Raw genomic sequence first — 26,499 nt, forward strand, 5'->3', positions numbered from 1 at the left:
TTAGTAAAAAGTATGGCTGGCAACTGCCTGTAGGGTACAGTGGGCAATGGTTGATCACAAAAAGTGTGAAAAAAAATTGTTTATGCAGTGGTTTCTATAGCAACAGTAAAGATAAGGTACCATAGAAAAAAAAATGGAAGTTATAAACGATGCATAAAGACTACCGTAGATAATTACATAAGGTTAAAAATTTTAGCATGCAGTGGTTTGTATGGCAACCACAAGGTTAAGGTACCGTAGAAATAGAAGTTAGAAACTATGCATGTAGACTACAGGAGATAATTTCAGAAAATTAAAAAAAAATTTAGCATGCAGTGGTTTCTATGGCAACCACAAGGATAAGGTATCTAGGAATAGAAGTTAGAAACTATGCATGTAGACTACAGTTAGAGATAATTTCAGAAACTTAAAAAAAAATATTTGAAAAAAACGTAGTACATTACCAGGTGGCGTGGATGTCGTTGTTGCAGGTCGTGAGTTCGAAAAATGTACTCGGGGTCACCATTGTAACAGAAGTGGCTAAACTAACATTCTGTATACATAGACAAAGCACTACTGTTGCTTCTCAAAAGGGTTTCTTTATTGATTACCCAGCATACAAGTTGATGTCATCAGATAGCCGAGACAAGAACAGGTCACGCCAAGTTGTGTCAATTTGAAAAAGAACTAATATTACCATGCTAGCGTGTTTTATGCAAGAATCGAGTGCTGCCAGGCGCATTGGAAATGAATTAATAAAACTTGAAACAGTTGAATTATGCTAATAATATTAAAACTTGAAAGTAGACTAAACAGTAGAATTATGATAACTGCACTGCAGATATGGCTGATGACGAATACGGGACAGCAGTCGGTACAAATCTTTCAACCAATGCCAACGACCAAAAGAATAATAACCCGAAAAATAGGCTATATATATTATAGGCCTAACCTACTCATTAGATCAGATTAGAGCTCCTTTGGTCTGCTGGTGGCTTGTGAGGTTTAGGGATTGCAACAACTAAAGCTTTTCTCCAGATGCTTGGGTCTTGATATGGAGCAAACAAGAGGCAAGGAATTTAAAGTACACAAGCAGGAATTAAAGGCAGGGTAACCATGAATTGCAAGCTTAGGTCACATTTATCTGGCCCTGGAGAGCTATGTGGTGTCATTAGGCGAAGGGCTGTAGTAACTTCTTATGGAGTGAAGTTTCCAGATGTTTTGCAATCTTGTGGTGTTTCCTCTCTTCACAAAACAAGACAATTTTTTTAGCTACAAGACGAGATGCATTGCAATCCGTAATTTTATGGACCCTGTTTTGAACAAGCTTTTTCTTCAGAGAACTGATGAGCAGAGTGTGTTGAACGGCCAGTGATGCTGCTGATTATTCTTCATCCTTTAAAAATGATGGTGGTCCATGCAAGGGGATCAGATAACTTATTTCGTAGTGGGCCTAGTCAGTAAGGATTTTTCAGTTGCACTTGCATTATTGTAGCCACGGTGGTGTACTAGCAGTTGAAGATTTCAGCAACAACATTATATAGGTTACCCGGGCAAAGAAATGTCAGGAAGAACAATGTCAATATTTGAAAGTGTGGTTGCTTGCAATAGTTGACATCTTGTAGTCTAGATCATCAGTGGTTCTCAAAGTGGGCGATTCGCCTCTCTGGAGCAATTTTCAAATCAAGGGGGGCAAAAGAGTCCAAAGGGGCGATTAAGGAGAAAAAATATTGAACCACTGACCAAGTAGGCTATGATCGATGCTCTTCTCGCTACCCATGCATTATACCTTACTAAGATTATGCAAATTTTTTTAACCCTTGTAAAGACCACCAAGCATATGCATCAAGTTATATTGCAAACCATGCCATCTTGTAATGATTTTGTGAAATAGCCCATGCATTTTTAAAAGGAGACTAAAATAATTTTTCCTAAGTGATAAGGAAGCGATGGAACAAAAAAGTTTGAGACCACTGGTCTAGACTCTACATCAGTTGAAGATTGATTGAAAAAAGTCCAGTTCATGTCTTCATGTACAAACGTGGCAATGGCATGCTTCTTTTTGCTAGTATTTGAGAAAACTAATGCTTAGCCTATTACAGGGTTATGAAAGTGATGATCGCAAGTCGGAATTCTAATGATGATATGATTTCTTTCAGAGGAAAAGCTGCAAAAGAAGCAAATATTTATTTCGGAACTACATAAAAAAAGCAGGGAGGTTGCTGCAGGTAAGTAAAAGCCAAACTGAAAAGTAATAACGATAAAAATTCATACGATAATTATCGGATAATCGAAAACATAACAAGCAAGTGGTTTCATTTTGCTTTCAAAGTTGTTTTTTTAGCGGCTTGATTACAACTTTATTACAAACGTAACTTAGCAGATTGATTTTGTCCTTGGATGATTGTAAAATCAGCTTGTAAGTCGCTCTGTTTTTAGAAATTTGAAGCAAAAGTGTTTTTCTGATCAACTTTGGAGAAGAGAAAAAAACTTTTTATTTTATCTGAATTTTAAATCATTACGCTTTCAAGCCTTCCATCACAAAAAGTCTCGCCAGCGAATTCCGTGTCTTGTGCTAATAGCTCAACAATATCTTCATCTATAATTGATAGACTTTCACGTATACTCAAGGCAGCGATTCAAAAAAGCAGGAGATCGCCAACTCGGGTTACTCGGCTGCGATATTCGACAAGTGGAGGTAAAAGTGTTGCCAGATATTTTTTAACTTTTGTAAAAATATCATTACGGCATTTTTAAAGTAGTGGTCGTCCAAAACTCACCCGTTAACAACTATTCTAAAACTAACCTAAAGCAATTGTATTATTCACTTATCAAGCTGTCATACTTTTTGCAAGTTTGACCTTTCTTGAGCATAACACACATTAGATAATAGGAAACCAAGGAAGTTTCCAGAAAATTGAAATATAATTACCAGGTTCAACACTTAAAAAGTGAAGTTTTATATTTCTGAGGTGTATTTTAAGTTTCTCAAGTTTTTTTGTTCTTAAATAATAAGCAATATATTTTTTATACCTGTAAGTTTTATTCAGTTTAAGTTTTGTACATAAATTCACATTCTTATTACAAAGTAACACAACTACAAATTGCTTTAATAAAATCTTGTGTAATTTTAGACTTCAGGTTAGTTTTAAACGGACAAGCTTTTGGCGGCCACTACTTTAAAAATGCCACCACAATTTTTTTATTTTAAAAAGCATCTGGCAGCACTTTGCCTTTATTTGTGAGATATCGCAACCGAGCGGTCCCACGAATTACCCATAAGTACCCATAAGCACCATAAGTACCCATAAGCCCCACAAGTCGCGTCGAATTACCCATAAGTACCCATAAGTCGCGTCGAATTACCCATACGCCCCATAAGTCGCGTCGAATTACCCATAAGCCCCATAAGTCGCGTCGAATTACCCATAAGCCCCATAAGTCGCGTCGAATTACCCATAAGCCCCATAAGTCGCGTCGAATTACCCATAGGCACCATAAGTAGCATTGAATTACCTAGAAGTAACGTCGAATTACCCATAAGCCTGTATAGTGTAGAGTGTGTAGTCTATAGCCGTCTAGAAGCCTAGTAGTCGGTTGCATAGCCGAGTGGTGAGGAGCACTGGCTGGGCCTTCCAAAATATAGTTCGACACCGCTCAAGAACAGGACACTTGAAGGCATGCCTAAAGGTGGACACAAAGATTGGCTTCGTTGCCTTCCCGTCCGCTTATGTGTAATCTGCAGTTTGCTGCAGCAGATGGAGTGTTTTGTCCGATAAAACACCTTAACATTGGACAATTTTCCCTATGAACCAGGTGACTGCAGCATAGCAATCGTTCTCGCACTCAGCCAAAGACTTAATTCTTGCTTTAAACTTGATAATTAAAGAAAAAAAAAGAATAATGGCAAGGGTGGAAATCAAACCTGTGTCACCAAGTTCAATACCCTTTGCCTTAACCATTCAGCCACGCAAGCGCTCGTGAAATCTTCGCTTAATTTGTTTATATGACTAATGTTTCGAGAACGCTCACAATATTATCAGTTTAGTTTGTTTTTATTTCTGACCATCACAACGAAAAAACAATACACGACAAACTTAGCACAGATCTATAAAAGGTAGAAGCGACAAAACGCGGACGTTATAACGTGCACGATACCAAAGCCTGCAGATTACATATACGCTGACATGAGGCGTAAGTAATTCCACGTTGCTTATGGGTAATTCGACGCGACTTATGGGGCATTTGGGTAATTCGACGCGACTTACGGGGCTTATGGGTAATTCGACGCGACTTATGGGGCTTATGGGTAATTCGACTCACGTCGAACTACCCATAAGCAACGTGGAATTACTTACGCCTTCATGTCAGCGTATATGTAATCTGCAAGTCGCTGTTGCGACTTGCGATCGTGTCACTTAAACTGATTGTCCTGCTTTGGTATCATGCACGTTATAACGTCCGCGTTTTGTCGCTTCTACCTTTTATAGACCTCTGCTAAGTTTGTCGTATATTGTTTTTTCGTTGTGATGGTCAGAAATAAAAACAAACTAAACTGATAATATTGTGAACGTTCTCGAAACATTACCGATATAAACCAAATTAAGCGATAATTTTACGAGCTCTTGCGTGGCTGAGTGGTTAAGGCAAAGGCTATTGAGTTTGGTGACACAGGTTTGATTCCCACCTTTGCCATTATTCTTTTTTTCTTTAATTATCAAGTTCAAAGCAAGAATTAAGTCTCTAGCTGAGTGCGAGAACGATTGCTATGCTGCAGTCACCTGGTTCAGAGGTCTATAAAAGGTAGAAGCGACAAAACGCGGACGTTATAACGTGCATGATACCAAAGCAGGACAATCAGTTTAAGTGACACGATCGCAAGTCGCAACAGCGACTTGCAGATTACATATACGCTGACATGAAGGCGTAAGTAATTCCACGTTGCTTATGGGTAATTCGACGCGACTTATGGGTAATTCGACGCGAGTCGAATTACCCAAATGCCCCATAAGTCGCGTCGAATTACCCATAAGCAACGTGGAATTACTTACGCCTCATGTCAGCGTATATGTAATCTGCAGGCTTTGGCATTGTGCACGTTATAACGTCCGCGTTTTGTCGCTTCTACCTTTTATAGATCTGTGCTAAGTTTGTCGTGTATTGTTTTTTCGTTGTGATGGTCAGAAATAAAAACAAACTAAACTGATAATATTGTGAGCGTTCTCGAAACATTACCGGTACCCATATAAACAAATTAAGCGAAGATTTCACGAGCGCTTGCGTGGCTGAGTGGTTAAGGCAAAGGCTATTGAATGTGGTGACACAGGTTTGATTCCCACCCTTGCCATTATTCTTGTTTTTCTTTAATTATCAAGTTCAAAGCAAGAATTAAGTCTCTAGCTGAGTGCGAGAACGATTGCTATGCTGCAGTCACCTGGTTCATGGGGAAAATTGTCCAATGTTAAGGTGTTTTATCGGACAAAACACTCCATCTGCTGCAGCAAACTGCAGATTACACATAAGCGGACGGGAAGGCAACGAAGCCAATCTTCATGTCCACCATTAGGCATGCCTTCAAGTGTCCTGCTCTTGAGCGGTGTCGAACTATGTTTTGGAACGCCCAGCTCGTGCTCCTCACCACTCGGCTATGCAGCCGACTACTAGGCTTCTAGACGGCTATAGACTACACTCTACAGGCTTATGGGTAATTCGACGTTACTTCTATGTAATTCAATGCTATGGTGCCTATGGGTAATTCGACGCAACTTATGAGGCTTATGGGTAATTCAACGCGACTTATGGGGCTTATGGGTAATTCGACGCGACTTACGGGGCTTATGGGTAATTCGACGCGACTTATGGGGCTTATGGGTAATTCGACGCGACTTATGGGGCTTATGGGTAATTCGACGCGACTTGTGGGGCTTATGGGTAATTCGACGCGACTTATGGGTAATTCGACACGACTTATGGTGCTTATGGGTACTTATGGGTACTTATGGGGCTTATGGGTAATTCGTGGGACCCCAACCGAGTTAGTCACAGCGCTTCCACTTTTGTGGTAATTACCACAATTGTGGAATTTTCATCATGTTTGTGGTAAAAATGTGGTAATGAAAAATTTGTGGTAATTTAGTGGTCCTAATATGGAAATTTTGTGTGGAAATGTTGCCGAAATGTGGAAATTATAAATTTTGAAAATTTGACATAAAATACTATCAATAAATATGAGCATTTAAACTGTTGTCTTCCGAAATCGAACAGATATTCAAAAAACTACTTATAATAGCATGTGACTAGCATGTTCTGCTGTTTTCGGTTTGATTTTGGAATGCTTCCGGACTTTTGACTTTGAACGTAGGGTGACCAGATTCATAGTCAAGATGTCTTTCAGATTCTAGCTGCGGTGTCAAATACAGTACTTTGCTTGGATGCAACCTAGTTCGTACCCTGAACAGTTTGTACCCTCAGTTCGTACCCTGAAATAATCGAGAGAAAAAATTAAAAAAAGCGGAAGTCACTGATTGCAGTTTCAGCAAACATTTTAAAATTTTCCCCCTAAAAAGATCGAGAAAAAGAAAGCACAAAACCGAAGTCGCTGATCGCAGTTTCTGCTAACCCTAACCGTAACCCTAACGCTAACCCTCGCTGATCGCAGTTTCCGCAAAAATTTTTCTGCACTTTCCGCTTACCCTAACTCGAACTATAGAGTAATCTATGTTCAACCCTAACCCTCGCTGATCGCAGTTTTCTCAAACATTTTTCTGTAGTTTCCGCTAACCCTTACCCTAACCTTAGAGTACTTAATCTATGCTCTAACCCTAACCCTCGCTGATTGCAGTTTCTGCAAACATTTTTCCGCAGTTTCCGCTAACCGCAGTTTCCGCTTGCCCTAACTCTAACCATCGAGTAATCTATGCTCTCTAACCATAAGCCTCGCTGATCGCAGTTTCCGCAAATATTTTTCCGCAGTTTCCGCTAACCCTCGAGTTTGTTTGCGGAAACTCCGATCAGCGACCTCGGCTTTTTTTAATTTTTTCTCTCGATCTTTACAGCAGGGACCAGGTTGGCTTTTTTCAAGCCAAATTTCTCAAATTTGGCTCTTTTTTAAGGCCTTTGGCTGGAAGATTTACGGTTTGGCTTTTTTTGTAATTTGGCTTTTTTTGGGCTTTTTTTTAAGTTTGGCTTGTTAACCAGTTAAGTTAATGATTTTTTTAACTTTTTAAGTACTGAACATATAGGCTACCGTACATCTGCAATTTTTCTCGTTGGTAATTCCGTAAAATCCTGACTAAGTGTGAACATCCCAGACAGCAAAATCCACCATATTTATGTTGACTTAACATCTGCAGACGTTAAATTGATGTAAAAATGAAGGATTTTGCTGTTTAGGATGTACGTACCCTTGGGTGACTATTGACCAGCCTTGTCTCTCGATTGTCTGAAAAGTAAAAAGCTACTGACGGCAAACATGTTAGATGAAACAGCAGAACGTCCATCAAGGAGATGAAGCCTCAAAGTAGATGCGTTTCTTGGCAATAATAAAGGTCTAGAACAGTTTTGCAACTCTAAATTCAAAACGGCTTTTCCAGCTGTTGGGTGTAGATGAAGCAATACTTTCGAAGGATCCTGCTCATTGGACTGAATATGGTGCATTTATTCAAGCTTTACACATAGCAAAAGGACTTTCAGCAGTCAATGACAGAGCAGAGAGAGGAGTTGCTGTAATCTAGGATTTTAACAAACTCAAACTAAAGATGAGGTCCAACTTCAGTTTCTTTTGCAAGTTGTTACTGAATACAGGAAACTGTTTTCGAAATTGCAACAAGAGCAATATTGTCGATAATATCGCTTCTCGTAGTACAGACCAGAATTGCATTTTGAAATGAATATTGTCACCAGTGTTCCCTAAGGTTCCAATATTGAGAAAATGAACGAAATTCTGTAGACTGTTCTGTGGTCACAAAAAAGATTGTGAAATCAAGATTTGGACAGATTTCACGAGTCCTAATTTCTTAGAGGGAACACTGTCACTGATCGTCACATATTTTTTATAGAGGTAATGCTATCATACCTTTAGTGTTAAAATGTGTTTTTTCTAAATATATAACTGCTTTTCTACTTAAGATGGTATGCATTTAGGCCTAATGTTCAGAAAGCAGATCTAGGAAACTATGTTTTCTGCATCTTTTGACACAAAGCCGTAGCCTACAGTATCTCTAGCTCAAGTGGTTTTTGAGATACGCAGATTTGGTATTTTGAGGGAGAGCACAGTAGCCTACTTTAGGGGGGAAGGCCACCGCCACCCCTAAATCAACTTCAAATTTAAAAAAAGTTTGCAGGAGTTATTTTTTCTGACAATCTCACCATTTAAAAGGGTGTCCTAAGTAAAATTCCATTTTAAGAGCCACCTTAATGTACACGAAAAGTGAAATCGTGCAAGACTCAACTGATGACTTGTAGTTTTTTTCAAATATGATTCATGATTTCATGCCAGCACCTAATGTTTCCGCTTATATTTTTGGGTGCACCTTGCAAGGTGAAGAGTGTAATTGCCCCTCACATCCTAAATTGTAAGTTTATTTTGAATGTGCAACAGGTTTCTAGGTCTTCAATCAATATTTCACACTCTTTTTAAGAGTGCAAGATTTCTTACTGTTTAATTGAAGAATATTTTGAAGAGACTTTTCTTAGCCAAACATACTTTTGTTCTGGCTATGCTCTCTGCAGTGCACCATATGAAGTAAAAAGTGCTTTGTACTGTTTATTCGTCCATTTAATAACACCAAGTATGTGATGATAACTTGTTTTTAGTATTATACTTGATAGTCATGCTTTGTTTGGCTTTTTTTTGGCTCTTTTCAAAAGATATTTGGCTTTTTTATTTTCATTTTGGCTGGAGTTTTAGTCAAGTTTGGCTTTTTTTTGCAATTTTGATCTGGCAACCCTGCTTTACAGGGTACGAACTGAGGGTACGAACTGTTCAGGGTACGAATTAGGTTGCACCCACTTTGCTTACTTGTTTCGGACGTTTAATAACTGATAATAACCGGTACTGTTAACAAACTGAGTAGTTGTTTTAGACTTTATTTTACACTATGTAGTGTATATATAGCCAAATAATAGCGTTGCCAGATAAGGAATTCTGTCCTATTTTGAGAAAAGTTTAAAGCTGTTGAAAACAAAAACTTGCATTTTGGAATTTTTTTTTAGTTTTGGGTAAAGATCAAAACCCTAACCTGATTCCTAAGTCTAACCATTACCTTAACCCTTCCTAACTTTAATCCTAACTCTGGCAACACCTGATTGTAACCATGGCAAAAAGTGGGTAAAAATAGCCACTTTGTTAATGTAAAAGTAAGTCGAAATACAGTTAAAATCGGAAAGAAAATCAAAGTAAAAAATGTGGTAATTTGAGGACAAATGTGGTAATACAAGTGGTAATCTAGCTTTGTGAAAGTGGAAGCACTGGTTAGTCATCTCGTAATTCTGTAAATCCCTGCTTCTAGGCCAGAGTTTTCCAAACTGTTTTGGACCACAGACCAGTATTTCTGAATTTATTTTTTTGCCTACCGCAATCATTTTTTGCATCATTTTTCCGCAGAATTCATGCAAAGAGAATTTAAAACAAAAAATAAATCACACCGAAGAAAAACGTTCAAACATGAGTATCACCTTTGATTTACAAATTAAAGACAAAAAACAACAATAAATCACATTATAAAATATATTCTTGCGTTCTTCCGGTGACTGCAAACTAGACTACTACAGAATGTTAAAAATGCTAACTAGCTTTATTTCGGACGTTCCGTCAATTAGCAAGACTGACTATGAGGGAGGCTGAGACAAGTAAAAACACCCGTTTAGCAACAAAATGACACAACACAGGAACATATTGAACAAAATGGGGAAATTTGTAGGATCCAAAGTTTGAAAACATACAAAATTGTCGCCTAATGTCATTGAAAACGCAAAGCATGCGTAAAAAAACGTAGCCTACTGTCCAGCAGCCGCAATTCAGTTTAGTTTTGTTTTCTGACCATCACAACCAAAAACAATATATTCCTATCTTTCTTCTCAATGACTGAACATAAAAGAAACATTGGATCTATGTAAAGAAAACAGTCGTGTCTTCTTCTCAGACTGTCTTCTTCTCAAATAGACTATTTTATGGTCCAAACAAATCAAACCGCTTTTTAGGCTAAACCTTGTTTAGCCAAGCTAGTAGGTTATACTATTTTTTATATTGTTTTTCCATTAATGATCAGGTCATAATGGTCCTATCATCCTCATTAGCAAAATATTGCGCGAAACTAACAATGATGAAGTAATCAAGACAGCAGGAAGTTGTTATAAAGGAGGTTGGATATGGATATACCCTTTTGACACCCAAAATGACATCCGGGCGGTGGCTTCATTCCTCAAGTTAATGCCGTCTCAAATTGGAATGCTTTTTCTGTCTGGATACTCAATGACTTCCAATGAATTTCTCCCATGGATCGAGGCAATCAAATCAATGCCTGGATCAGTGAGTGATGTTTCATTTTTGAAACCAATGTTCTATTGCGTTGATTTATTGTTGCACTGGGATCGGTTACATTACATTACTTTATATTACATCAAAATAACTTAATTTTACCATTGCAGAAGTTAAACCAGACCAAAATCTGTGGTAAAAAGTGCTGTTAGATGAGAACGCGTAATGGTGTTTCCAACATCGTGACTTTGTGGTGGAATTGACAGTTGGGACTGAAACATTAGTAACAGTGTACAACTTTGCTCAAAACTAACTCAAAATTAAAAATCTTTAACGATTGCAGCAACTTTTTGACAGCCACAGCGGCCTAGCGGCAAGGCTTCCACAAAAAACTTTGCTTTCTCATCTTCAAATGATTATTTATTCCCTCTTCCTTATTGTAATTTAAAACCGAAATACCTTCCAAATTTCCCCACACACAACACAATTTTCTGTAAAATTTGCCTTGTAGGCCTACATTGCTTTTATAACTAAACATTAAACAAAATCATAAAAGTACTCCCACTGTTTGCTATAAGATTTCAAAAAAAAACAAAAAACTATTCAGCACAGCAATGAGACATGATTAACTAAACGACTAAACGTATAAATGAAATATGCAAGACAAAAATGTGAAAATGACTAGACTCATGGCCACCTGGAGATGCGGCCTGATTTGTCACATTTTGCAGGTTTTGATTGCAGCTACTACTAGTGTTTGACTGACGTTTTCTGAGATTTTTTTACTTTTTGCTGTCTCCTAATGATATGAAAGCTTTTTGTTGCCTTGGAGAAGCAATAGCAAATGAAAAAAAGTAAGTTGAAAAACGCTGAATCAGACTGTCATTGAAAAATTAAGTCTGACTGAAATCTTCAAAATTAAATTGTCTTTGTTTTACACCTGAGGATGTTAAAACCTATTGTGTCATCTGGGGAAAGCAGTAAAGAAAGCGCAAAAATATAATTTTTAGAAAATTTTATTTAAACATTCGCCCAAAGTTAGCAAAATCTGAAAATTTTCCCAAAATGTGACAAATCAGGCCGTATCTTTAGGTGGCCATGTTAGACTATAGGCTACTATAAACGTTAAAAGGATATTACGAACTTGATATTGTGAAGCAAGCTCTGCTTCATAATACAATAGTTATAATATAAAAATATAAGAAACCGCAAAAAATAATAAGAAACCACAAGACCAAGCATCGCTGGTTCGACTTTCCGGGCGTGCGCTTGAGCAACGCATTATAAGGACTGCTCTCCATTCAACGGTACCTTGTAGATGTAATAATTTCCCGACAACAAAACTTCAACAAGAAGAGGAAACTTCGCTCTGTCAATCTCGGTAACCGACCCTGCATCAGTGGTTCAAGGTCTCTGAAAGTATGTGAAACTGTCAGGAATAAGCTTTCAAAAAGCTTTCTCAGTCTGAAGGTAAATATTTCCTCAATCAATCTAATTTTATATGTCTAGTAGCTTATCTGTACTGATGAGGTGTAGTTGTAGCCTTACTTACTCGAATAGGTCATTTCTATTGATACCCCATACTTTGATGAGGAATAAGCTGTTCTTATACAGCCACCTAGCCAGTAACGTTGACAGGGGGTTCAGGGGGTACTTTTAAACCCAAGCCCGGGGGATAACTTTAGGGGCCCAGAAGCTTTCTGAGGAGCCCGGAAATTTGAAAAAAACATTGCGTATTTTTTATTCTTTGAACATAGTAAGTGTTTCTTAGAAGTTCCTTGATTTGGAGCCCGCGAATCTTATTGGTACCGGGCCCAAATTATCCTTTCAACAGGCCTGCACCTAGCAATAGAGTTGTTCAAATAAAAATATCTGCGACATTTTGTGTTGTCGCGGAATTCTTATTGTTGAGATATCTTACTTTTGTTCCAAATTGAATTCTGTGTAAAGAATGTGAAAACAACAAAGGCAAAAGCTGATGTTTGAAGCTACTAAAATGTGAGTTTTCTGCATGAGGACCAAGAATGTTGCATTTTAGCAACCAATTGTATCGCAAACTCTCTCGTATATTTTCCTGATTTTCTCGTTTTGACAATATGTCTTTTATGCTGTAAGCTTTGAAGTGAGAGATTTTTAAACAAGAAGTTTTTTTTTCACAAACGGAAGCTCTGCTTTGCAGTCCAGGCGGTAAATCGTGGTAGCCACTTTAACAAGTCGAAATTCTGCCACTGCGAATGACTACAATGCAACCGCCAACCAATCATAACATGTTATAAGAGGCTACCGTCCAATTGTGACCCTTCTAGCACTGATCCAGAGAGTTAATGCTTGTTTTGAACTTTATTTGGTAGTTTACAGAAGAAAAAGAGCAATAGCAGTGGTGGGAATCGAACCCGCGTCAATGAAATGACTACTTTCTAACCCTACCCCTAACCCCTAAGCCAACCAGCTGACAAAAAATCCATCTCTTAATTTGCTTTCTATCATCTTCTTTTCGTCATTTTTTACGTCACTTAAACCGTAGCTTATGATTGGTTGGCGGTTTCATTCTAATCAAGTTTAGTGGCGGAATTTCGACTTGTTAAAGTGGCTTCCGTAAATAGTAGCCTACAACCTGACCATAGAATCGACAAGGAAGAAATTTTAATGTCCAGTTGTCAAAACCCACACTTTTTTTCTTACAGTTTATGCTTTTCTTTCTTCCTTAATAATTGTGTAATTGTTTACCTTTTCGAAACCCACACTTTTTTCTCACAGCTCATGCTATACTTTCACCCTTGTCGATTCTATGATCAAGTTCTAATGTTTACCGGTCCAGGTCGTCAGACCAGGGATGCCCTATTATGCTTGAGATGTTTACTAAACCGGAAATGTTCTTGAATTAGATATTACAAGTCGAATATTTTCAACGCAAAGCATGCTTAGGTTATCTGCTGAAAAATAATTTATACAATTAATGTATCATGACATTCAAGTGTGCTTAAAATCTAATTGTTTTTCACGGAATATCTGCTAGTTTGTATTGTTTTTCTTAAATAATGTCACAGACAATAACAAAAATCAGCATCAAGTTCATCAGTCGAGATGATAGTATATTTATTGTACATGTTAGATTGTTGAGTTGGATATCAATGGCAACTCTTTATCAAACGTTGCTGATGTCATCGCAATATTGCACAAAGTTGAGGAGTTAGTGTCGATGCAAAATTGTTTGGATGACGGTCTTGGAGCGCAAAGGTGCCCGAACATGGAGGAACGAGCCAGGTTGCAGGTCGCTCTTGATAGGACGCAAAATAAAGTGAGACTTATTTCCGTTGTAGGCTATTAATGTTGCCTAATCTAACACCTATATAACTCTGTCTAAGCAATTCTAATTTAAATTAAGCTTAGCACCGAATAAAATTGCTTACCAGCCTTCTTGTCTCACAGTGTGTTGCATTTTTCAAAATCAGCCTGATCTACAGTTGTCATAAAATTAATTTTTTTGTTTTTTTACGATGATTCTACATTTACAAGCGTGAAAAAATATACATAGCAAAAAATGCTCAAAACAAAAATAGGTCTTTAGAAGATCAGAAATATAAGTCACAAAATTTGTTATAATTTTATTCAATTTGGTCATTTGTTTTTGTTAACTTGAGCTGGTTCGACACAGCTCAAGAGTGCACGACTGTGTCTTTGGCAGGACACTTAAAGGCATGTCGCCTGAAGGTAGACACCAAGATTGGCTTCCTTGTCTTTCCATTCACTTAATCTAAATTTTCACCACCGCTCTGGGGCTTGAAGCTTCCTTTTACCAACTGAGATTGTTGATGCTTCTCTGAGAGCAGGGATTTCTAGAAGTACGGGATGAGACGGCTTTTGCTTAGAGAAGGGTGCTTTAGAAAATAGTGTTGCCAGATGCTTTTTCAGGGAAAATTTCTGTTCTTGGTCATCTTAAAGGTAAACCGTTGCGTTCCAGTTAAATCTATCCCAAAATTTGTCAAATCCAACAAATTTAGTTTATTTACAATATGTAACAGTAACAAGATTTAGAAATTAATGCTGTTCGAAGCAATTGGGTTGCAGCCTGAAGTACAGATTTAATAAATAAGCTACTGAAGGAAAAACAATCAGTTTATCTACAGTACAAGTGGCTTTCAAATTCCTACATGAGTAAATTTTTTTTTTATAGAACTTGCTATTTTATTTCAAATACTGTACTTTCTACAGGCCATCGTGCCTGTAGTGAAAAGTTATTAACACCAAAAGCTATTTTTGTTGTTTCCAGGCTTACAACTAGTTGAAAGGTTAATGAATAATGGCCTTGGATTAATTTTTTAAAACTTTTAAAAGTCTTGGGCTTGGTTCAAATGAAAACTTTGTGCATTCTTGAGCTGACCAAGAACAGCGTTTTAACTAAAAACATCTGGCAACACTTTTGCATTGCACACCCTATTCTGAGCAAGGGTCTTCGCAATTCGCATCCCGAACTTCTAGAAATCCATGTCTGAGAATCTCCTAAAAGTCAGCAGTTGTGAACTCAGCACATGGCAGTTGAGCAAATGACAACTGAGCTAGCAACATTTCAGCAAGTGATTGAAATTGGTAAATGATGAGTTGTTGAACCTAAGCAAGTAGCCTAACAACTGAGCAAGCCGACACTTGGCATGTCACATCATCAGTAAATTCAGTTTGGCAAGCGATGACCAAGCAAGTCCGATGCTAGCTGAAAATTTCGTTTGCTGATATGGGAAGCAGCTGAAATGTACTTGCTGAGTTGAAGCACTTGCCGACAGGGGTGGATCTATCGGGTGGGCCTGATTGGTACAGGCCCACCCATATTGACAGTGGGTCCACCCAAAATCAGATTCTTGGGAAAAAAACATATTAATGTTTAACACTAGAACAACCAAGTGGCACTAAATTGTCTGTGGCATCACTATTTTACAGCATTTGTAAGAGATATTCGGTAATACCAAGTTTTTGTATGCTGGCCCGCAGGGGTGCATTCCTAGCATTTTATTTGGGGGGGCTCTATTAACACTTAGTTGTGTTGTTATAGACAAAGTATGTAGGCTATAAGTAATCGGTGTAGGCTACGTGAGCCAACAATCTTTACCTTTTTTAAAAAGAAACACTGCTCAGTTTGTTTTTATTTCTGAAAATCATATCGAAAAACAACCCACGCTAAAACATAGCTTGAAGTAGGCTACAGAAAAAGGTAGAAGCAACAACACGTGAAAACGTGGTTGAATCCGAAAGAAAATTATAAGTTTGAAATTTGGCTTGGTTGCTACACTGCAATCTCTTTTGCTTTTTCTTTACTGCAAACTAGGCTTACACTTGAAACTCGCTTTGCATGAGCTAATTCCAATCTCTTTAAAACTCAATCGTAGGCTAATTTGAATGAGCCAATTCTAAGCAAACTTGCAAAAAAATTGACTGTAGGAAAGTGAGGAAATGCATTTCTTGAAAGGAGCGCTTGTGTTTGCAGCTTTGCGAGTAAGAACCAATAAGCTGCCAATGTGACAGTTACACTAAAATCTCATTTAGCTATTAACGAACAGTAGCCTACATCTCCAAATTTAGCAAAAGCATATTCCAAGTTGGTGCAAACGAAATTATACAAAACAAATAGCCTGTCTGCCAGGTGTTTGGTTTTATGGACAAAGTTATAATCACCACGACAGTCTGATTTTAGCCAGCATACAGTTTTTGCACAGATCTGAATTCATTCAATGTGTCCGCCGATTGATGAGTCCGCAACCACTTCTGAGTTGCCGCAGTGCCATTCCATATATGAGGAGGTAGTCCATTGATGCTGATGAACAACATTACTGATACAAGTGATCTGGTCAGCCTGATCGTAGCGGTAGGATGACCAAGTTCATTTGCGAAAATCTACGTTCGGCTATAGCAGAACTTATAGCAATCATGTTTAGTACCGGTACTACATTCTTGAGCAACTTTATCGTATCTGGTATATGGCAAGGATTGTCAAAGTACAATCGAAAATAATGATGGTGACACTGACATGAAATCTCTTCTCTATTTCCCATAATATCTGCTCCCCTTCTTGCCATGGACTTTCGATTACAGCGGGCCATAACTCTGGTACAATAATTTTCAAGCTCTTCACAGAATTTTCATTGTTGGTGTCCACCATCTTGTTTTCAATGTTGTCAACTGAAGCTTGAATAAACCGATTACGACCAAAAGAAGGATAGTCTCTACGTCGAGCTTTGAACTGGTCCAACGTTATGCATTTAAAGGAGTATTTTTGTACTTCCAGGACTCATGTTAACAACTTCATCAAACAAATACTTTCCTTTTTGAACAGCTTTTTTTTTAATTTGAAATAGAGAATTAACATTCCATTTCAAGTGACGATTAGCTATACTACGAAGTTGATATTCTCAGTCTGGAGAGTTTCTGACGAAAGCGATAATTGCCGGACAATCGTAAGCGCCAGATCTTCTACGAATTACCGTACTTATTGGTCATTTTGATACAGAGACCTCTGAACATGGCCCGATCTGTTTCTCTAATACCGTCTTCTTTCTTTCTGCAAGGGCTGTGAAGTAGGGTGGAGTGAAAAAAACTTTTTTTTGAAATTCAAAAAAAGGGGGGTCTAGATCCCTGACAAATTGGCAAAAAACAACAACAAAACTGGTTTCGGGGAGTTGCACCCCCTATTGGCCGTGCTACCCCCCATTTTATGGGGGAGTACCCCCAAATTTCTCAAATCGGCTGTAACTTTGGAACTGCTGGTGCTAGGAACATGAGTTTGGTATCAAATGATGCAGAATCATCATGTTTCTATCTGCTCAAAGAGGACTTTTTGCCTTAATCTCACTAGAAAAAAAGTTATAACAAAAAATGTATATTTGATCATGTTTTGGACGAAAACGGTAGCGCAGGCAGAAGGTAATGGGTAAATGTGTACTGCATATGCACTATGCAGGTTACAGATGACTTGGATACTTTTGCTTATTGAATTGCAATAAATATACAGCATAGTATGCATAATATATGGCATGATACACATGACATAAAGAATACAAGGGTTAATTGAGAGCATGTTGGCAGTGGCAACCATGGTCTAACGGTACAGTAGTGTGACTGCTGACTGGTAATACAAAATAGTGCTCATGTCATGTATACAAACACTTGCAAGTAATAACTTTACTGCATGAGGTGGGGGTTGCTAACTGGACACCTATTCAAAGTGTAGGTGCATAAAACATGACATATAGAGCATATACTGTAGTTGGTAGACGTAATTGGTGATGGGTAGACTGTGATCTGCCATGAAATCATTGTCAAGGAAATACCAGCACACAGATTTGATATGATCCATGCTGCTGCTTGTGCAATGGATGGTAGCCTACTGGCTTATCTGTAGCAAAAGTGTGCTGCAGGAAATTGCAGATACTGAACTTCATGACAAGCTCGCACTCGTTGGAAACGATAGTACTGCTGCAATGACTGGAAATGAACATGGAGCACTTCGTCATCTGAAAGAGCAACTCAAAAGACCAGTGCAGTGGGTTATTTTCTTTCTGCATTGCAACGATCTCCCTCTGCGACATATATTTACAAACTTAGATGGGACAACAAATCATCTTTTTCTGGAATCATAGGAAAGGAATTGGCAGGCAGCGTTTCTGCATGGAAAATTGTCCAAATCAAATCAATTCCAAATTTTCTGTGTTGCCCAACAGTGTGATCGATAACCTTAGCTCTGACTAGTATTATGGCTACAGAATATGTTGAGCTCTTCTGCTTGGGCATGTTGATGAAGACTTGCACTTTTTGTCAGTCGGGTAATTATGTCATTCAAGGTGGCAAACACTTGCTTGTAGGCTACTTAGTACTTAGTAAATACATCTGCGCTCAACCCTTTAAAAAGTTTCATGATCTTGTCTGAATACTGCACCAAGGTTTTCTTCACATCTTAGTTTAAAATAAAACACCACCATTCATTATCTGATGAGTCAAAAAACTTCTTCAACATGTTGCAAAGAAATCTGTCCTTCCCAAACCAAGAAGTATAAGAGATTTCTGGAAGGTTTTGGAACGCAATGCATTTTTTATCACCCTGAAAATGTCATTGTTGGTATGCTAGGTGACGAAGACTGCCAATTATAAAGAGAAGCCGTCCAACAAATCCATCTGTTACGTTCACAAGCACAGAAAAAGCAAAGCAAGAATAATGTTGGCTGCTCACAACAAGCAGAAGATGAAAATCAAAAGCTGAGAAAGGAAATTTCACCAGCGGTGCCACCTGCAGTATGCAGATTACTTGTGCCACAGCTTAATACTAAAGCAAAATCATACCACTAACTTGTGAAGCTTGGCTTAGTTCATAAGTCTGAGCCACCTATCATGAGATCGCTGACAGATCAACAGCTTGACAATGTCATTGGCTAACCTCTGCGGCTGGATTATCCATGCCACATCCAAGTGGTGAAGCATCATGTCAAGCTTGTGACTGAAGCAAGAATCTGTTGTAGCTTTTGGATGAAGGTATTGGCTGATTCGTCAGAAGGTCCAACCTCATCAACTTATGAAAGAATTCAACAGCAAGAAGGAATTCCCACTGCACTAGATTGTCATGTTCATCATTTTGGTTGTTGAAGTCTCAATGTAGTACTGGTGGCCTAGCACATGAAGCAGTATGGATCATATCAATCTGTGTGCTGGTATTTCCTTGACAATGATTTCATGGCAGATCACAGTCTACCCATCACCAATTACAGAATATGCTGTGTCATGTTTTATGCACCTACACTTTGAACAGGTGTCCAGTTAGCAACCCCCACCTCATGCAGTAAAGTTGTTACTTGCAAGTGTTTGTATACATGACATGAGCACTATTTTGTATTACCAGTCAGCAGTCACACTACTGTACCGTTAGACCATGGTTGCCACTGCTAGCATGCTCTCAATTAACCCTTGTATTCTTTACATCATGTGTACCATATATTATGCATACTATGCTGTATATTTATTGCAAATTCAATAAGCAAAAGTATCCAAGTTATCTGTAACCTGCATAGTGCATATGCACTATGCAGCACACATTTACCCATTACCTTCTGCCTGCGATACCGTTTTTGTCCAAAACATGGTAAAATATACGTTTTTTGTCATAAATTTTTTTTTAGTGAGATTAAGGCAAAAGTCCTCTTAGAGCAGATAGAAACATGATGATTCTGCATCATTTGATACCAAACTCATGTTCCTAGCACCAGCAGTTCCAAAGTTACAGCCGATTTGAGAAATTTGGGGGTACTCTCCCATAAAATGGGGGGTAGCACGGCCAATAGGGGGTGCAACTCCCCGAAACCAGTTTTGTTGTTGTTTTTTGCCAATTTGTCAGGGATCTAGACCCCCCTTTTTTTGAATTTCAAAAAAAAGTTTTTTTCACTCCACCCTACTGTGAAGTGTTTATACAATGCTGGGAAATTATTCCACAGAGCATTGATACCATGATGTGAGGACGCAACACAACGCACACTGAAAATGTTACCCACTTTTTTAAATTTTAAGGCACATGAGTGGGAAAGGCAAGATGCAAGAGTCACTGGCAATGCAAGAGGTCACAAGGCAATGCGAGAGTCACATCACACGCAGACATCTCTGTCAAAAGAGCCACAAAATTTGTTACGTCATTCTTTATTATCCTGTTTGCAAAAGGCTTGATTTACTGTAGCCTACATGTAGATTGCATGATAAAATTAAGCTAACTACACGGGACCTAATCACGGAAAACAGCGATTGCTACCAACTTATATTCGTGTATTTTTGCAACTCTGTTGTGAGAAAGCTGTTAAAGTGTTGCTTGTTCAGTGGATAAGTTGTTGTTCAGCCAGAAGAGTGGAAGCTTGAACGAGCCCCCCCGAAGCCCCCCCTACTTCAAGCTTTTTCATATTTCGGGGGGCTGAGCTCCCCCGAGCCCCCCCCAGGAATGCAACCCTGCTGGCCCGCCGTTGCATTACTGGTGAAGGTCCACCAAGATATTTCCTAGGCCCAACCATAAATTACTTTCTGAATCAGCCACTGCTTGCCGAGTTGTCGCATGCCGAGAGCAGGAGGTTCATTGAGCAATGGATTTACTGTTTACCGTAGGCCTACTTAGTTTATAACAAAATTGTCATTTGCTTTGACAATGCTATCCAAAACATATTGAATGCCGTTTTTACTTTGTTAAATTACTGAAAATTTTCTTTAAAGCGGGAGGCAAAGCCCAATTCCCCTCACCCCAGCATACGCCACTGACTGAAGGCTATCTCACAAAACAGCCTGAAACAAAGGAACGGAAAGAGATAACTCAAATACTATTATAGCAGTCATAGATATTATTGCACCACACAGTGAACAAACGCTTGCATATTAACATTGAGCCAAGAGCGTAGATCAGGGTTTCCCAAACTGTGGTCCGCGGACCACTGGTGGTCCGTGACGACTGCACAGGTGGTCCGTGGCGATATGACTAGAAATTAAAAAGTCACACATATAGGCTACGTTGTACAGTACGTACCCTGTGAAAGATAATTGGCGCAGTTCTTTACAACTTAAATGATTTCGAAAGCTTTTGCTATCCAGTATCGTAAATCTTACTTGTTACACCTTCGTTGCAGTTAAAAAGTTGTTTACGAAAAATTCTCGTATTGAACATTCTCATTTTAACTTGTTGGTGTGAGGTGGTATGGGCATGTTTTGAGAAGGGATGAAGATGATGTTTTGAGAAGAGCGCTGGAGTTGCAAGTGGACGGTCGTAGAAAACAAGGAAGACCCAAGAAAACGTGGAAAAGGCAAGTTGAGGAAGAAAACAGCAAGGTGGGCTTGACAAGAGAGGACGCGTTAGACAGATTGATGTGGAGGCAGGGTGTGAAAGCGATTGCGGCACTTGGAGGTGAATCCGACCACCCTCGGTAACTGGGACATCACCGGATTAAAACTGGACTACTAGTAAAACTTGTAAAAGGCGTATTTGAACTGCGAGAGGAGCTTTTAGTTTTCCTGCAAGCGCACAATGCTGACTTGGCTTCACTAGTAGCCGATGAAATTTGGCTTAAGAAACTTGCATACCTACCTGGCAGGCATTTTTAACCTTCTAAACCAAATGAACTTGTTAATTCGGGGAAGAGATGCGAACATTTTACTTACTCAAAGCAAAATATCAGCATTCATAAAGAAACTCAACATATGGAAAACAAGGATAAATGATAATGTTGTTGATATGTTTCTTGTTCTGTGTGACTACATTACCAACAAATCCTTAATTAATACAGAGTTGATTTTCTCTGACGTTACACAACATTTGGAATTGCTTTCTACACATTTCAAGAAGTACTTTTTAAAAGAGAAATATGGGAATTTTGACTGGATTTTAAACCCTTTTGTTGTTTCAAAGACTGATCTGTCAGGACGCGAAGAAGAAGAATTAGCCGAATTATCATCTGATCGAACTTTAATGCTTAGTTTCAATCAAACAGCTATTGCATCTTTCTGGTTGAGTGTTGTGGAGGAATACCCATTGCTATCGCAAAAGGCAACTAAAATTTGATTAATTTTTGCCACGACCTACATGTGTGAGACAGCATTTTCAGCTTTTGTCAACATGAAGATAAAATATAGGTCCAGACTTACCGTGGACCCTGACTTACGAGTTTGCCTTTCACAAATAACTCCGAGATATAATTGATGACTTATGTAATAAGAAGCAATCCCATCCGTCCCATTGATGTTGTCAGTTTTTTAAATAAACAAAATTTGGTTTTATTCATTTTTACCTTTGTATTGGGGTCTGCGAATAAACAGATTCACAAATAGTGGTCCGTGGCCCAAAAAAGTTTGGGAAACCCTGGCGTAGATGATAAGGTATCTTCCTTCATTGTAGTTTCATAAAATGGCGTCAAGTGTCAATTTTCAGTCCAAAAGTCGGTAGTAGGCAAAACTAGGCAAAACCAACGTTGATTAGCTTCAGATTTGGTGAATGGTTTTCAAATGTCATGTACTCATCATACTCATGTACAACAATGCGACAAGCGATCATTGAAATGTGTGACAAAAATGCTCCCTAATGCCCTCACATGCAATCTTATTATTGGTAGGCTATTAAAATTTGTTTCAGTTTGCTTATAATCGAAATGCAAAGACAATGTCCTATGTATACAAAGTAGCAGTAAAATTAGGTTACTCATTAAGTTGTTATATAGCCTAGTAAGTTTACAACTCAAAAACGTTTTGGAAATTTAATTTCATTGGATTTGCAACTAGCCTATTGGGCAAACAGGGATATTTCAAAAAACTGTTTGTCATTTGTAATATAAAAAATATGGAAATGTTTATGTAAATTAGAACTGATGTGCCTTTATTTATAATCAAACCAGGTGACTAAAAAAGGTAAAATTTTCAAGTATTTTACTTCATTGAGTTTAATAATTTGCCTTGCTGCTCACAGAACTTGAAACTCTTGGTTGATTACGAACCTCCCCTCACACACAAGGATGCTGCAAAGGAATCATAATCCTACGAATCTGGCGTTGATAACTGATGAATGATGATGTCTTTAATTTGATTCATAAATAATCGTGGAACAATCAAAACAAATTCTCAAGCACAGGGATCATCGATAACAAATTTTGCCATTCTTTTATTTGACTTTATACTTGAATAACTAGTGACTTTGTTGGGTCGAATTGATTGTTCTGAAGATACAACAATACACCAGTGGCGGCTCATGCCATGGGGCTGCAGGGCTGCAGCCCCCCCTGAAAGAAAGAGAAAAAAGGGAAGATATGTTTTCCTCTGTGTTTGTCCGACCCGATTACTTTTTTCACTTATGGATTGCGGATTGAAAATTAAAATATTTAAAAATTTGTTTGGAAACATGGCTTTGGGACAACATTCTTTGCAGCCCCAGATTTTGGATTTCAAGTGCTCTGATTGGCTAAAAAATATCCTTGAAGCTCCACCTCTTTTGGTATTTTACAGAATACATAACAGCAATTTTTGAATCTGTTGGGGCTGCATGGAAAACAGCCCCCCCCCCCTAACCGAATAATTCTACAGACTTTTTAAAGTTAAGTTTTGTTTCGCAGAGTAGCGATGAGACATGACTGTAAATGTGATAGCTGTAGGATTAGGGTATTCAACAGGTTATAGGATGTACCGGTACTAGGGCAAGAAAACAACAGTGCTAGGACAAGAAACAATAGTGCTAGGACAAGAAACAATAACTTACACTGGATCTCGAACCTCAATCGTCTTAGGCTACTGTGTGACTGTGATGTGCAGTCTGACCATAAAAAGAGCTCAACACCTGCTCTCCTGGGCCACATCGAAACCTGCTTTTGCCTGAGGATGGGTTTCTTTTATGTCCGGTTTTCTTTATCCATCCTATTATTGTTATTACAAAGTGGCTATTTTTACACACTTGTTGCCATAGTTACAATCAGGTGTTGCCAGAGTTAGGATTAAAGTTAGGTAGGGTTAATTAAGGTAAGGGTTAGAGTTAGGAATAAGGTTAGGGTTTTGATCTTTGCCCAGTTTTGATCTTTGCATGTGACTCCATGCTGCTGAGGGTTGGTATAGTATTTTCTAGGGCAAGGAACGATAATTGTTTCCACTCAGTGATCCGTCAGGAGTGATAGATAGTTAAGTTAGGTGCTTCACTAGTGTCTGCCCTCTAGGTCTAGTACCGGTATGCTGCAGAAGTGCATCTACATGAATGATTTATCTTCTGAATTAAACGGTCTTTCTGTTGGCTGCTGCATTGGCAACTCCTGTCTTCAATCATTTAATGTATGCTGAAGGCTTGTGTTGTTTTGCATCAAGTGTCAAGGGACTCCAGAAACTCATCAATGTTTGTCAAATGTATGTAGTTTCTCATGACATTATATTTAATTGCAACAAAACTGTTGGTGTTTTATATAAAGCCTAGATGTTGAAATTTGGCTATAATCCGATCATATATAATACGGTATTTAAATAAAAATCGTATCTGCTTTGAGACCCTTGAAATATATTGGAGTAATAATTAACGCTTCTACCTGATGATAAAGACATGAAACGACAATTACGGTCATTGTATTGTTCTGAAAACATGTTAAAAGCAAGGTTTTCCAAACGTTTGATTGCTGTTAAAAATGTGTTGTTTCGTTCCTATTGTATGCCTTTATATGCCTGTCAACTATGGTGTAACTATCTTCTATCCAGTAGTAATCGCTTACGTGTTGGATACAATAATTGTTACAGAATGTTGTTTAATCTGCAGAGACGATGCAGCATCACCTCTGCATTCGTTGATAACAATACCACCATTTTTCAAGCTTTCATTTGTAAAAAATTATATCAGTTTGTAACCCGCTGTAACTTGTCTTCCAACCAATGGATATATGAACTAATGCGAACAGACTGTTACACTCAATCTTTGTATTTGGTACATTACGACTCAGCTCTTCGGAGTTAAGTATCTGCTTTGTTTCTACTTTCATCTTGAGTCTGATGCAAATAAATAAAAAAAAAATATCATATATATATGGATACTCTTATTTTGACTCTGAATCTACCTTCATTTAAAAAAATTGACAATGATTTCATTTGTCTTAACAGGTTTATGCTATAATAATTTACACTTTAATTGGAACATTTTGCAATTTATATACAATGGATAATTCTGTAATGTCATTGAAAAAAATTAGGTTTTCCCAGTTGTCTCTGCAAGAAAAACTTAGCATCAAAGCACAAGGAAGACCCACTCCAAACCTTGACATTTCCCAATCATCCACCAGTAGAGGTAACCCTTATGCAAGGAAGTTTAACAGAAATGTGTATGATGATCATGACTGGCTGTGTGGCTGCAACAGTGAAAATGCTTTCTTTTGCTTTCCCTGTTTACTGTTTGGTGGAGATCAAGAACATTCCTGGACCAAAGTAGGTGTGAAAGACCTGAAACATCTCAGTAGAAAGACAGAGAAGCATAGTAGATCAACTTTCCACATGAACAATACTTTGAGTCTTTCAGTGCTTGGCAGAGTTAATATTGCTACACTTATAGATTCTGGATATCAACTCTCCATTACTAAACATAATGAAGAAGTAACGAAGAACAGAACAGTATTGTCAAAGATTATAGATTGTATAAAATTTTGTGGCAGATTTGAATTGCCATTAAGGGGACATGATGAAAGTCAAGGCTCAAAAAATCCTGGTGTGTTCATGGGGTTAATTGATTTTGCTTCCAATCTTGACTCACGCTTCCAAAATCATTTTAATTCTGCAAAGGTATTCAAAGGTACATCCAAAACTATTCAAAATGAGCTTTTGGAAACGATTCTTGAGCTTTGCAAAAGCAAAATTAAAGAAGAAATATCACAGTCTGAATTTGTAGCAATCATGTGTGATGAAACTACTGACATCTCAGAGAAGACACAGATGGTGATTGTACTACGGTATGAAAGTCATGGGAAGCCTGTTGAAAGATTTTGGTTTTTTTTTAATCCTGCTAACCAGACAGCAGAAGCTCTGTCTTCAATCCTATTTCAGGAACTTAAAGTTTTGCTTGGGAGCAATACATCCAAACTTGTAGCACAAACTTATGATGGTGCTGCTGCTATGAGTGGTGCAAGAAATGGTGTGCAATCAAGAATCAAGCAAGTATATAGCAATGCACACTTTGTCCATTGTTATGCACACCAGCTAAACTTGGTTATACAAAAAGCCACTTCGCAGAATACCAGTGTCAGGGTCTTTTTTAACAGTCTTTCGGGAATCCCAAGTTTTTTCTCCAAATCTCCTCAAAGAATGGCTGCTTTGGACCAAGTTGCTCAAAGGCGTATTCCTCGCCCATCAGCAACACGATGGAATTTTAAAAGCAGGACGGTGAATGCTGTATCGGAGGTAAAAGACGCACTTATAGAATGCTGCTCAACTTTGGAACAAAGCAACTCTTCGGTGACTGGCTTTGCTGCTGCTGGTATAAAACGAATGCTCATAGATCCAAAATTTGTGTTTTGGTTAGATTTCTTTTCGAAAATCATGCCTCATGT

General features: G+C 38.2%; 1 protein-coding gene across 1 annotated transcript; it reads left to right on the forward strand.

Moving 5' to 3' along the window:
• The first annotated feature begins 1,383 nt into the window (after window positions 1-1,383).
• On the forward strand, window positions 1,384-23,698 carry LOC145779740 (uncharacterized). The gene is made up of 5 exons (XM_082591379.1): window positions 1,384-1,435; window positions 2,139-2,207; window positions 10,248-10,507; window positions 13,569-13,754; window positions 22,911-23,698. The coding sequence occupies exons 1-5, from the start codon at window positions 1,384-1,386 to the stop codon at window positions 22,974-22,976; spliced, it is 633 nt and encodes a 210-aa protein (XP_082447505.1). The 3' UTR covers window positions 22,977-23,698.
• The last annotated feature ends 2,801 nt before the right edge of the window (window positions 23,699-26,499 follow it).

This window comes from Aplidium turbinatum, chromosome 11 (assembly GCF_918807975.1).
Source record: "Aplidium turbinatum chromosome 11, kaAplTurb1.1, whole genome shotgun sequence".
NCBI classification, from domain to species: Eukaryota; Metazoa; Chordata; class Ascidiacea; order Aplousobranchia; family Polyclinidae; genus Aplidium; species Aplidium turbinatum.